At 41.0% G+C, this 14827-nt stretch overlaps 1 protein-coding gene across 1 annotated transcript; it reads left to right on the top strand.

The window, feature by feature from the left end:
* The first annotated feature begins 92 nt into the window (after positions 1 to 92).
* tcn2 (transcobalamin II) lies at positions 93 to 14482 on the top strand. Its single transcript, XM_063195784.1, has 10 exons — positions 93 to 178; positions 369 to 439; positions 2042 to 2225; positions 7157 to 7326; positions 8904 to 9056; positions 10138 to 10310; positions 10767 to 10941; positions 12177 to 12363; positions 12827 to 12945; positions 14345 to 14482. Exons 2-10 carry the CDS (start codon positions 379 to 381, stop codon positions 14404 to 14406), a joined length of 1284 nt encoding a protein of 427 aa, XP_063051854.1. The 5' UTR covers positions 93 to 178; positions 369 to 378; the 3' UTR covers positions 14407 to 14482.
* Positions 14483 to 14827: the final 345 nt, after the last annotated feature.

Below are 14827 nucleotides of genomic sequence, written 5' to 3'. Positions count from 1 at the left end.
AGTGCCCCTATTAAAATGTCCATGGAGATGTAGTTTCCGAAATTATCTTATTCCCCACCCCACTCTTGTCACGTGACAAGGCTGTGCACAGCATGGGGTGACAAAAACATAAACTCAAATGTTTCGTAGTGCTCAGCTGCGGGCGGCGACAACGCGTGGTCAAAACGTTCACATCTAGGCAAGTAACTGCACAAAACTAACTTCACTGCGTAACTAACTCAGTCATTTGTTTCCAGCATAGATAATCTGCGTGTTGAGATCTTTTGGATCATCTTCATTGTTAAGCACAAAAAAAGCACAAAAACTTGTTTTGATGTGATTTGACTTGATTATAACTTAAGCCTCACATTGCATCTTTCTCCTTCCAGGTCAACGACAATGAAAATAATTTTCTGCATCTTGAGTGCTTTGGTCGCTCTGTCTACTGGGAAACCATGCGGTAATTATCAATTTCTTACAGTTTTAGTTGAATCGCCACGTTGAATGCCTTGTTTAGAGTGAAAGAACTAGTGTTGTGCAATAATGGACATTTGGGGACAGTTCGCCTACATTGGAGGGCTGCACAGAATTGGTCACCACAGAATTGCACAAGTAGGCCTATTCTTCTGGCAACACACACGTTCTCATGTGTGAGCTACTTTCTACAAACAAACAGCACCATAAGAAAACAACTTGAATCATTGAAGAAATTGTTTTGTTTTTGATAAGCATATTGCAGTCTAATCCGTGTCTGTTTAAAGGAACAGACCACCCTTTTTTGATTTTCACATATTTGCAGTATTTCCTCCCAGCATTATTCATGAATGTGCATACCAGTATACTTTTCTTCTCAGTGTTTTCAGTACTTAGATTTACTGGATCAAAATTATTATCATATCTTAGCATATCACTGGAAGTAACTGGTAACTTAAGCATCAAGCCACATCTGTACAGAATTAAATTGCTCATTTACATATTACATTCATTTTAAAGCACATTTGATGATGTTTTATTTTGTACCATAGACTTGCATTACTATGCTTAATTTGGCTATGCTGTTAAACGGGGCAATGCAAACACAGACGAAACGGATGTGCACATTCATGAATAATGCTTGGAAATACTGCAACTATGTGAAAATCAAAAAAGGGTGATCTGTTCCTTTAACCCCTTAAGACACAGCATTATAAATTAGCTGTTACCAGAATGGCAATGACCAAGTCGTAATGTATTACTAAAGGCCCTGTGCACTGTCATAGTAGTGTAGTAGTATAGTAGTTAACTTTCAATGTCTATTACAGTGTGCCACAGGAGGTGCATGGGTGCATTTGTTACAGCCGACGTAATAACATCAGTGCATGCAGAAGGTTGAGGCATAAGTGCACTTTGGCCTGTCATGTGTGCCAGTGGCATCCTTCCCTTTGTCTTGGAGTCGCGTTTACGAGGTTGCCCAGGGTCATGAGTGAACTAGATGACTGCTGAGACAGCATAGGAAATACCCAGAAGGTTGAGCAAGACAAAATACCATAGAATAAAACTAAGTGCAGTCAGTGACCGGATTATTCAATTGAAGTTGGAGAAAAGCTTTTATTATATTTATTGTCTTCAACCAACTTTTTTTTCCCAACCTGACCTAGGCCTAAAGTTTCCAGAATAGCTTCAGTGTTTCATCGACACGAAACAGGTTGAAATCCAGACACAAAGGTCTCACTCTCTTCATGGCGTAGGCTACACTCATGGGCAGTCATGGGTGAGCGGTTAGGGCGTCAGACTTGCATCCCAGAGGTTTTGAGTCATGTGAAAATAGATGGAAATCCTACAAAGCCATTCATAACGTGTAAATAATGCACTCTGTTCCACCAGTGGAACGCTGAAATAGTCATTGAAAAGATGGTACTACCATAGTATACACTACTATTACACGGCGCTTTTAGTAATGCATTATGACTTGGTCCTTGTCATTCTAGTAACAGCCAATTTATAGCAGGGGCCATGTTTTAACAAGACATTGAAACATTTGCTGCATTTGTTCTGTGTTTTGCTTGACCACACACACACACAGGACAGGACCACGACCAGCTCCTCCTCTCCCTCAATAAGGAGCTGCTTCGCGCTGTGGAGGACCAAGACACCCTCCCCAATCCCAGTGTGCACCTGGCTTTGCGTCTCTCTTCCACGCACAACTTGAAGAAGGAGGGCGAGCATCTGAACAAGCTCAAGACCAAGTTTCATAATGACATTGAGAGGTGAGATGCTGTTATGGCCTCATTTTAATACATACAATTGTTGTCCATTTCCAGATGCTTTTTTACCTCCACCAAGGAGGTTATAGCCTTTTTCACACTAGAGGTTCTAGAACCCCTACAAAGGCAAAAGACCTTAACATCAATTTTGGTCAAAATGTAGTTAATGTCATTTTTGGGGTATTTCAGACCACTTTTATCATGTGAATAAATATAGTGAGCCAATCTGAATGTTTTTAATGTCAAAATAAAGAAAATAGGAAGTTAAGGTAGTTTGCCTTGGTACGGCTCCTTATTTTTCGCCCATGATTCAAAGGCAGAGAACCTTAACTTCCAACTGCCATTTTAAAAATATAGCCTTTTATTCAATTTTGATTATATTTTCTTCAATTTCAAAGTGTGTTGTGTATTTATTCATGATATATTAGTATTTCTACACAGTAATTTGTCTGCCAGGCTGTTTATCTGAACAATTTTGAGATATAATGAAATGTAATGTAATTCAATGCAATGTAAACACATTCCCGCCATATCCTAATCTCACTAAATAGGACATCTAAATGTCATCTATGTAATTTAAAACAGACATTATGACCAGACCTTGCTTATAGTTTCTTATAAAATGTATAATTACAGTTAAAATGAAAAAAGGGGGGAAAATATGGCAGTTACTGCCTTTTGGCTCAGCATGACTCCTCACTGTTGGCCCATGATACAAAGGCAGAATACCTTAACTGCCAAATAACGGTCAAAATTCACATTTGAACTAAATATTTTTTGCTATACATATATATCTCCTTTATAGTAACCAACTGTGAAATTTTGGGAGCTATAACTATTATACTTTTATCTGGACAGAGGATAACAAAACAGAAACTTTGAAGCCACTTTTCTCAGTTTCACACTCTGGTGAGTTAAGGTTCTTTGCCTTTGTAGGGCGTTATAAATATTTAATGAAAGTTGGCGGGGGTGACAGTACTGGTTTGGTATGTTTTTACACAGCAGAGTTCCATACTGTTGGTAGGTACAGTAGGTGAGCAGTCACCTCGAGTGAACACAATGGCCAGGATTTCACAACCATGGTTTAAAACACATGTGAAGGAGTCCTCATCAAAACGATACCACTTACTCATTACTCACTAGTTTTGTGAATTGTAGGCAATTGGAAATTGAGGTTGGACTGTAGATATTAGCTGTAGTAACTGTAGAATCCCTTGGTCTAGCGAAAGTACATTCGCAAACCAGGAAGCAAATAAATGGATAGCCAGACATCCCGTCGTCCAAAACTACTTTCGGTGAAAAGTTAATCATAATTTCACAGCATGCACACTCGTCTAACGCGCTATGAAATCTAATGAAAGTCCTCTTGTCCGCATATTCAGTTGCATATTCATGGTCGTCCCGATGCCTTCTGTTGCTCCATATGCATCCAACAATACAGAGATCTATCCCCAAACTACTTCTAATCCCTCACAATTTTCATGCTCTGTTGCCATAGTTATTAAAAGCAGCTTTAAAGACGGACATGATTTGTAGAGCCTCGCAAATAAGGAAGCAATCTGTAAACCCATACACAGCCCTTCCTTCCACAGCCTCTTGCTGTTTCATTTAGTCATGCAGAAAAAAAGAAGCAACCTGTCCTACGGAGACCTCACGTATGAAAACCGATGTGCAATGAAACACAATGAATTTAATGCTTGCGAACTGATTAGTGTGCATTGTGAAGACTTTTTTTGCATGGTGCGTGTTTATAGCCTACTGTATTTCACTTGTCAAAACGGCTTCTCACGAGGAGGCGTGGAGCTTCTCACATGGAAATAGAGACATGTAATAGCCTATTTGCCTTTTTTTTTTAATCGATCGATAGCCTGTCGTCAGCACAAAAAAAACAATTCCTTTACAACTCATTCCTTGGCCAAGGACTGGAGTTACTTTAAAGAACATTAATGCTTTACCAATTTCCGACTGTCTAGCCTACTGTAAAAACTGTCGGTAGAAAATCCATGGTGATTTTTAAAGTGCATGGATATTTGCACATGACGGTAAATACAGAGAGGGCAACATGTCACAGTGGAACTAGGCTCCGCACGCCTAGAACCACATCTGAAGCTATTCTAAAATCGACCCTGTTAGAACTGAAGAAGGGCAGGGTAAATGCAAATAAAACCCGAAACCACGCCTCGGTGGGATGAAGTTCCGTTCGAGCCGGGCTAGTGGGTAAAAGCCTTATGTTTTCGGTCACGTTGGTCTGTCTGTCTGTCTGTCAGCAGCATAAGAGTGATTCTACGATTCGACTGCACTTTTAAGTCCATGGATTTTATTTGCCAATTCCACTAACTATTAACTGCATCCAATGATGTTTTGGACATTAGCGCACATTTATCTTTCATATAATACAGAAAGTGTAGACATGGCATTATTTCCCTCAGCAAGAATGAATATTTAATACTGGTTTTGGGCGTTTTCATGCCGTCCTGTTTTCCAAATGTCAGATTCAGTCTTCATATTAGCATGTAAAGAAACTTGTTTTGCCCAAGACGATTGCAAATGTTGATTCACAGTAATCATCACAATATGACAAAACTGTCAGAAAGACCACTGTGCTTTCCATTATACATGAAATGTGCCATTTTGTGTGTGTCCACGAAAACTGTGTTAACCGTGTCACGGTCTGAAACCCCCTCCATAAATCAGTAATGGTTTGGTCTTAGGCCATACGAATAACATCACGTGATGTCATAACCTCTTTGGCAGGATATGGGAAGACTTTTTGGTAAGTTTTGAGCTCCATCCTTCCATAATTTAATCCATTCTTTTTCATGTTCTCATAGCGGGAAAATTGCCTGTCAACTGTGTTATCAACATAAGAATCTGAATTAGAAATCACATGTAGAAAAACACAGATAAAGCATGCAAATACATGAATTGATTAAAGGAGAAGTCCAGTTTTTTTAACATTAAGGCCATTTTCTGAGTGGTCTGCAATGTTTTAGAGTCCCCCTCACCGTTTATTTCATGTTTGCTGCAGTCTCTGTTATTTGGCTGATTTGGATTTGATCTCAACCAGCTTTAGAATGGCCGTCTATGAGCACCTGCAACTCTGTTCTTAAAATCACCTTAAACATTTGTTTTCGAAAGTCTACAGCTCACAAAGTGGTTAGGGGTGTTCACTAGCAGTCCCTAACAAGTTTCAAGGCGAAATATGGCTTCTGTCATTTTTTATTTGCCATTTTGTGAAAGAAAGTGAAAGTGAAACTTAATTTACAAATTGCTACATAAAACACACATAAAACACGACAGATGCCATATTTCGCTACAAAAATTGCTAAGGAACACCAGTGAATACTGCTGAACACTTGCTGAGTTGTATATTCTTCAAAACAAATGTTAAAGGTGATTATAAGAACAGAGTTGCAGGTGCCCATAGACGGCCATTCTAAAGCTGGTTGAGATCAAATCCAAATCAGCCAAATAACAGAGACTGCAGCAATCATGAAATAAATGGTGAGGGGGACTCTAAAACATTGCAGACCACTCAGAAAATGGCCTTAATGTTCAAAAAACTGGACTTCTCCTTTAAGGTGTTGTGGTGGAACTTCTGAGGTCCTCAGTTAGCACAACGCCATAAAACATGAAATGTCAAGCCGTGTTACCGTCAATGGAGGAGGAGTATGTTCTTGCCAATTTATCTCCATATTGACAGACAAACAAACAAAATAATTTGTGTTCTAGGGAGATGGGTTTGTCTGCTCGGTTTTTTCTCCTAAAAAATGCCGACTTGTTCCCCTGCACTGTTGACCGTAACACAGTTGAGTAACACGGTTGACTGTTTTGAAAGTGTTTTTGTGCTATTGATCCCTTATGTGTTGGAAAAATCCTATGAACAGACGCTAGGGATTATCTCTGAAGGAAGTCTTGTGTAAGGAGGGTGACTAAATTCAAATCAGACGTTACAGGGATTTATAATTCACAGTGAATCATAAAATCCTACTTATGAAGCTCAACAATCACATTTTCTATATCAGTTGCACAGATTAATGACAACATTATTGGGGACATAAGCACTTTCAAACGTATGTTGTTTCAACTCTGTAGTATTTTTATATATGTTTGAAATTACATAGTATTTGTCTATAACACTGTTGACAAAATAATCAAGCAAATGTTCGCTTTCATTAGAGTATTTATCAAATGATTTAAGATTAAGCTTGGCAATTTGTTTGTTTGGAAACTTAAATATATACACTATGTAAACATCTAGGTCATTTAGTTGAAATGATATTGATAATTGATAGTTGATAGTTGAATGAAATTGATAATTGACATTTTGCTTTTGCCAAAAGCACAGTCGAATCGTAGAATCACTCATAACTAAATGCTGAACATTTCTGGAGTTGTTGGAAATGACAAAAGGAAGAAATGATTAAATGTTGTTGGTGATCCGCCTTGTGATCCGGATCCAGGAATTTAAAAAAAGATTTTTCACCACTGCGGGGTAGGGCAGATTTTGACATTCCAGTTTCTAACTCATCAAAACAAGGCAGAAAACTGACTAAACTATAAGTCAACTTAGTTGTCAAAAAGGGAAATTCATGGCATCAACAGTGCAGATTGACAGCAACACAGATTCACTTCCATGTCTCCGAAAGTCCATTATTGCTCAACAATAGTTCTTTCACTCTAAATGAGTCATTCAACATGGTGAATTAAAATGATGTAATAGCTTCATAATTACACAACCAGAACATGCTCCCCCTGTACACACACACACACACACACACACACACACACACACACACACACACACACACACACACACACACACACACACACACACACACACACACACACACACACACACACAGCCTACAAAAACCTAAATGTCTTAGCCTCCGAAGCACATAAGCGGTGATCTCTTGTGTGCTTCTTTGCAGCTCTCTGAACAAGGGCCAGGCAGTGCTGGGACGCCTGGCTCTATACGTCCTGGCGTTGAAGTCCTCCTGCCATGACCTGAACATCCTGACTTTCAGCGTCAATCAGAAGAGCGACTCTCTCCTCACGCACCTCAAGAAACAGATGGAGAGCGAGAAGGATCACATCGCATGTGAGTCCTTAGCTACATAGCATACATTACACTACATTACATTGCATTACAATAGCCTTTTGGTGAAGGTGGGGTTGCCGGAGACTTGACTCACAGTTTTCTATATACTTTATCATAAGGCCGGAGATATTCTTGCTGTATGCCTTAAATTACGCATTCAACCATGTGCGACTGAGCACACATACTTGCTTCGGGATGACCGGAGCACTTTGCACAAAACTGGAGGTATTGTCTAGGGCAGATAGCAAACAGGAAGATCACCCCTCAGGGTTTACTCAATATTGCACCGTACACATGTCTTTGCATACCGTGTGGCAGGTGTTCTTCCGTGCGCAAAGTACGCTTGCCAACGCGCTCATGTATGAAACGCTATGTAAGGGTTAACGTTCGGCGAGAAGGTCGCTACCGTGGAATAGCAGCACGACAGAGAGAATCTTTAGACCCCGACGCGGAGCGGAGGGGTCTTGTTCTCTCTGAAGTGCTGCTATTCCACAAAGCGACCGACTCGCCGAAAGTTAACCCGCTTATTATATGGATATACTTAAATGATTCACACATGCGGGGACATTGCTTTAGACCTATTTAATGTTAAGATTGTTGCTGCGCAAAACAAAACAGTGCCGTTGTGGAACACCGCTAGGCAACAGCTAGGTAGGCTAGCCAGGACAACAGGTGTTGTCTATCACAGCAGCTGATTAGAGTGACAAAAGACCGACCCCCTGCGGAGTGATATGAAACATTCGCTTTAGCCACTGACTTGTATACAAGCCAGTGGCTTTAGCAGTGAACGTCTTGTTGCCATTGACAGCGGTAGCCAGGACAACGGGTACTGTCTATCACAGCAGCTGATTAGAGTCTTGTTGAAAAGTCGCTTTAGCAGTGAAAAGTCTTGTTGCCATTGACAGCGGTCTGTTATAGACCAACCCGTCCGTTATCGAAAAATAACAGACGTCCGAACGTTGGGGAGCCCCGTTGAAATGAATGGAGCATTCGACAGATGACGTCACAACCATATAATAAGCTATGATAGTACAACACTTAAGTGGGAGACTAAGACATGATATTACCATCTTGGCAACTGTAAGCACATTATAGGTCTGCATGAAAGGGTTTAGCAGATGCTTTTCTCCATAGCAACTAAAGAAAGACAACATAACCATCCATAAGGTGGAACTCAGAGTACAGAATGCATAGCAAGGTTAGAGTTGGAAAGTTTTGATGACTGTAATTTCACATAGAGACTTTTCGAATTGCATGACATCTTATCCTCCGTTCTGTCTGTGCAATCTTTCAAGGCTTTATGAATAACATTTCCTAACCTTTGGTACAGCATAACTGCAACGTTGCAGACATTGTTGACTAGCACAATACCTCCTCGTCAGTTTCACCTAAAACTATCTTATCATAGGATTAATGTCTTAGGTGATTGGATATTTTTTGATGCTTGTTGTTTTGAAAGCATTGTCTTTAGTTGAATTTCTTAACAAATGTGGCATGTGTTTGTGTTTGCACAATACACAAATAACAGGCATTTTTTTAAGCTTTCAATTTTGTTTTGTCATTTGTCAAATATACAGTCAGTCAAAGGCCATTGACCAATTACTACCAGTACTCCCTTGGTGTATTGGCCCTTTGCATGAGTGGGGTCCGCGTCAACCCACATGTCAGCAACAAGCTCATCCATGCTGTGGAGAACGGACTCATCAAGCATGGAGATTCACTCTGCATCGGTAAGTAATAACACAGTTATTATCTGTCCCCCCAGACCTGTTGGTCCAGGTATTGTAATGACCCTGTGTGTGTGTGTGTGTGTGTGTGTGTGTGTGTGTGTGTGTGTGTGTGTGTGTGTGTGTGTGTGTGTGTGTGTGTGTGTGTGTGTGTGTGTGTGTGTGTGTGTGTTTGTGTGTGTTTGTGTGTGTGAGTGTCTGCAGAGGGCGCCAAACACACATTGATCCATATACAAACATACGCTGGCTAACTGACACACACAAGTGCATTGTTGCCATCTATGATTACTTGTTGATACTTTATTAATGTATGTGGCATAATGAAACATTTCTGTTTGCTTAAAGATTCCCATCATTACATTGCATGACTCTTAGCAGACTCTTTTATCCAAAGCGACTTACTGTACTGGGTATTGGTTCCAGTCCCTGGAGCAGTTTGGGGTTATGTGCCCTGCTCAACCATGGAATGAGAGGGAGTGGAACGGTGGGATTCGAACTTGTAACCCTCTTATCTAAATCCCATCTCCATATCCAATAGGGCAGTGATTCCAAACCAGGGGTACATGTACCACTAGGTATGCAAGCACAATGCAGGGGGTACGTGGAAAAATGAACAAATGTAAGGCAAATTGGGATATAGAGCATGACTGTGTGGGTCCTCGTGGTATGACTAAAAAGCTTCGGGGGTACGCAAAAGTTGGAAAACACTGCACTAGGCTACAGCTGCCCCATCCAAACAGCATCTGTAAAACCTACAGTATGTACATACTCCGTAGTCCAGGAAGCAGTCTCATCACAGACAGCCATTTTGTTATCATTGTTATTATTTATCACTGTCCACCAAAAGCATTCCATTGTCCACTTAACAGTAGAAAACTCAGAAAGGAGGCGTGAAATTAATCCCGTACACATGCCACTCATTTATTTGCCTGAATTAAGTTCTTTCCCATGGCACACCAAATTGTTAATGATAGGAATAGAGAGGGTACTGTTCTTTAAAAAAAAAAGAAAAAAAGAAATAGAAAAGCCACTCCTTCCCTCGCTGACTTGATTGTCTGTCTTATTTCCACTGTGCGTCTACCAGATACATATGCGATGGCTGGCATGGCCCTGCAGTGTGTGAAGGATGCCGGTGCCCACGTGTCAGATCCTGCCCAGCTGGATAAGGCCCTGGGCACCATTAAGACCAAGCTGCAGACCTCTCAGAGAGCCGACGGGCACATGGGCAACGAGTTCAGCACAGGACTGGCCGTGCAGGTGAGACTGTGGCCATTGGTGACCATTGCATAGATCACCTGTGGTATGATAACAGTCTTCTCATCTGAAATTCTTGAATATTACTCTAGTCAAGTGAAGTAAATGTACTTAATGTAGAGATTAGAAAAAATACAAAAAAACCCAATTGATGTTGAAGTGCTAAAACACTTCCTTATTTGTGAGTTGTTTGTGCTATCTGAATGTCACTTCCTCCACTGTTGGTGCTATCCCCCAAATGTGCAAACACGCAGAGAGAAATTATGCTACACTTAGTTGAGCTTAACTTACCTTAGCTCAACTGCTTAGTTGTTGCTTTAACTTGGAAGTGCAGTGCATATGCTTTGACTGCAGTCAGTGTGCTTTACATTTGCAGTGTATGTGAAAGCTATCTCTCTCTCCCTACCCCCTCTCTCTATATCTCTCTCTCCCTCTCTCTCTCTCTGTGTGCCACCATAGGCTCTGCTGGCGATGGGCAGCGAGGTGCAGGCGTGTGCCGCCTCTATGGAGGCTATGCGGGCGGACGTGAGGAAGGGCACCTACCACAACGCCATGGGCATGTCCCAAACCCTGCCAGCCCTACAGCAGCGCTCCTACCTCAGCCTCAAGGGCAAGGAGTGCAGGAGTGAAGATGGTAGGAATTAGAAAGTATCCCATATTAGAAGTAGACAGGATAGAACAGGGGTCAGGAACCTATGGCTCTAGAGCCATATGTGGCTCTTTTGGGAACTGTATATGGCTCTTACTTATCTAGGGTCGCCAACCATCCCTTGAAATATGGAATCGTCCTGTATTTATAAATAAAAGTACAGGCTCCATATAGAGTTGAAACGGGACAAGGGAGGTTAACAAGTGTTCAAATGCAGGAAATTATATCTAAAAAACCCTCACCATAATGAAGTTGACAGTTGGCAACCCTATACTTACCTGTTACCAATAAAAGCAATAACTTCACAGTACACTCTAAAATTGTTAGGCTTAATTTAAATACATGCTTTTGTTTGTATTCAGTGTTTTTAAAGTGGTATGGCTCTCGTGAAAATTTCTTTTTAAAAATGTGGCGTTTATGGCTCTCTTCACCAAAAAGGTTCCTGACCCCTGGGATAGAAGATAGTAGCAACTTGGAAAGGCACACTAGCAAATGGTGATGTTCTGACCCCTTTGTGCTGAGCCTATGTTATAACCTTACTGTCACCAAAATTGTAATGACCCAGCCTTAATCTTTTCTGGCTCTCAGTAATGTCATAGCCGTGTTATCATGATGTAGTGGAGTGCAGGCCCATCTGTAAAAAGAGACTCCTTTGAACATGTTACCTCCCTGGCCTTTGTAAAGACTCAAACTTAATGGAATGCCCCAAATGCCCCAAAACCCCAGACCCTGCCAGTCCTACAGCAACACTCTTAACCTCAGCCTCAAGTGTAAGGACTGAAGATGGTAGAAGGTTTAGAAGAAGAACGTCTTAAATGTACATGATTGTTTTCCCCCTTGATCTTTGTCTCAGTCCCTTCATTTAGGAGGGTGTGCAGCAAGTAATTTCATTTAATTCCTGGTATGTTTTGGGTTATGCACACCATTCCACCTTTGGAAGGCTTCACTATTCATTGAAAAGAGTTACTACCATTCTACTACTTGGTCATTGCCATTCTTGTTAAAATCTTACAGCAGTGTCGTAATACATCAAAAAATAATTAATGTCAATCCACAAGTTCTTTCATTACGTTTCCATAATTACGTATGGAATTGAGCTTACTGAGCTTTAAGTTGCCAAGTTTGACACACATAATAAACCTAGTTACGGTTTTCAGGTCCACCAGAACAGCGCTGGTGCCCCTTCCTGCATTGCTTTCGTTTTTTGTTTGTTTTTCCAGATACTCTGGTGCTGGATGCCACATCTTCAGTGGTGACGCTGCAGAGCAGTCGTACCAAGGTGGCAGTGCAGGTGGAGGTGGTGAAGAGCGATGGCAGTGCCACTCCGTACTCGCTGGAGACTCCCACTGGCTCCTCTCTCCTGGAGGCCCTCACTCTGCTCCAGGCAAACCAGGCATCAGGCTTCACGTATGTGTCTTCTGATAAAGCAGTCACAGTAAAGATACTAGTGTTGTTACTAGAACTCGTAGCCCATAATGCACGTCGTTCCACCAGTGGAACGCAGTAATAGTCATTGAAAAGTTAACTACCATAGTACTACACTACTATGACATAACACAGGGCTTTTTGTAATGCACAATGACTTGGTCATTGCCATTCTGGTAACAGAAAATGTATAACACCATGTCTTAACGGGTTAAAGAGTTGAAATTAACTGAAACATTTGGTAAGACTCAAACATAGTGTTATTTTTACTTTGTCAGTGTAACATTTTCAGAATCAATTCTACTCAATATATTTTATTAAGAGCCCGCCCACGATGTAACACCAAACACACAACATCACATGCATCTAGCGTTGGCAAGGGAGGCCAGGTATGCCATCTCTGATCCCTTTTTTCATTGTTATTTCCCCCTGTTCTGTGCTGTAGGTTTGAGAAGGAGCTGAGCCTCTGGGGCCCCTTCCTGAGCTCTGTGAATGGGGAGCAGGCTCGGCAGTCGGACCGCAGCTACTGGCGCGTCTCGTCTGATGGACAGGCTCTCCAGCAAGGTGAGGAAACAACCACTTTGGATATGAAACCATTACAAATGTGTATATATATATGTTGTAAATTCATTATCGGCCAGGACTGTGTTTTCCGAAAAACCCTTAAGTAGTACTTCAGTATGAGGGGCCCTTTAGGCAATTTTCCACATCACTAAAATCTAACGTATTTTATAGGCCTACATACAAATATTTTTTTCTCGCACAGGCAAATAAAATGTTTGCGCCAAGTGCATGTGCGAGGTAAAATAGTGTATATATAAATTTTTAGTTAAACGCTTAGGGTTTTCCCTGATGAAGACGGAAGTAACACCGTCGAAACATGTCAGGTAAAAGATAAAAACTTTTACATGTCTTAAGGCAAAAGAAAACCCTAAGTCAGGGGTATTCAATTAAATGTCAACGAGGGCCAGTTTTTCAAATTTCTCCCAGTAAAGGGGCCGGACTATACGTATGTATTATGGTTGCCGGCTGTCAATGAAAAAAATACGGGACACTTCATTGAAGTGGGGGGTCTTTTGCATTTCTTAGATGTAATTTCCTGCATTTTAACTACTCGTGTCCCGTTTCAGCACGGTATTGGCACCCATACTTTTATCTCTAAATTCCGAAAAACGACTGTATTTCAAGGGGCTTGTGGGGGGCCAGAGCCTTACTGTCCAAGGGCCGCCATTTGAATACCCCTGCCCTAAGTGTTTAAGTTAAACATAATGAACCTAATATATATACATTTTTAGTGATGATGTTAGACCTAATTCTGATATATTGCCAATGGGGCACCTCATACTTAAGTACCTCTTAGGCTTAAGCACTAACTAAGAGCTTTTGGGAAACGCAGCCCAGGTAATTTCAGGGACCAGTTGTCTGGCTCGATTTCTATTGGAAATCAGTACAAAAAAAGATCATGTCTTGTAAGCCCATGTTGTCTGGGTCATTATGTGGTATCTCAGTGAGAGGCGTCTTGACTAGAAATTAATGCAAAATGGATGCTATACTCGAACTGCTGGTTCATGAAAGGTTAGTGTCTGGAATAGATGTCCATAGCATTACTCACAGGATGAAATGTAATTTTAAGTGCACAAGAAACTAGCAAAGATGCTGTAGCCTCTTACTGCAAATGGGCCTGTCGACGGGCCTATTCAGTCTGCCAAAAATGCTCAACTACATCATAATAACATTGCTATGACAATGCAGAGTCTTAAGTGACAGGTTAAGCCATTTTCAATGACAATAAAGATAGCAGAGACTCTGCACTAAGGGCTTATGTGCGCTTGTAAATCACTGTTAATTGATTCAATCACAAGGTAATCATTGATGCCTAATCAGTGGTCATTGTGATTGTGTATCCTGTATCATTGATTGTTGTCGACCATTTAATCAACAATCATTTTGATTTGTTTTACAGGTATCAAGGACTACAAGATTGAGAAATCCCAGAAGATCACAATCAAGAAGACTACTTACTAAAGCTACTGATGACAACATGAACATAATATGCACTGTGATCTCAATAAAGTCTAGACCTTTCATAATAGAAAAACAACTTGTTCATTGTTCATTTTATTTCTTGACCACATTTTACACAGTTGTACACACTCGGATGGCAAAGCATTTAATGTTCATGTCAACAGTAGTGAATTGGAAAAAGATTTGTTGTGCGTTTTAAATCTATGATAGACAGGGTATAGAACTGAGTGGGACTTCCCACAGAGAGTCATACAGCAAACCGGGGTGGGGGGTAAACATGGGAGCTGGTGCTTTGCCCCTGGAGGCCTATCTAAATTAATTTAATTGGAAGTCTTGTGCCAAAGTTGTATAAAGTAGAAGTAGGCGGGTCTACTTACAGATCATTACAACGCCAGGTAGGCTGTGGTATTGCATGGTTTTA

The sequence above is a fragment of the Engraulis encrasicolus genome, chromosome 3 (assembly GCF_034702125.1).
Source record: "Engraulis encrasicolus isolate BLACKSEA-1 chromosome 3, IST_EnEncr_1.0, whole genome shotgun sequence".
Lineage (NCBI taxonomy): Eukaryota > Metazoa > Chordata > Actinopteri > Clupeiformes > Engraulidae > Engraulis > Engraulis encrasicolus.
This window is presented reverse-complemented; position numbering and strand designations above follow the sequence as displayed.

What these genes read in the sequence shown, in the direction of transcription:
- tcn2 (XM_063195784.1), top strand. Translation starts at nt 379, where the DNA reads ATGAAAATAATTTTCTGCATCTTGAGTGCTTTGGTCGCTCTGTCTACT. An exon ending in GTCTACTGGGAAACCATGCG is followed by an intron (nt 440 to 2,041) that starts GTAATTATCAAT and finishes ACACACACACAG; the next exon opens with GACAGGACCACGACCAGCTC. An exon ending in TTTCATAATGACATTGAGAG is followed by an intron (nt 2,226 to 7,156) that starts GTGAGATGCTGT and finishes GCTTCTTTGCAG; the next exon opens with CTCTCTGAACAAGGGCCAGG.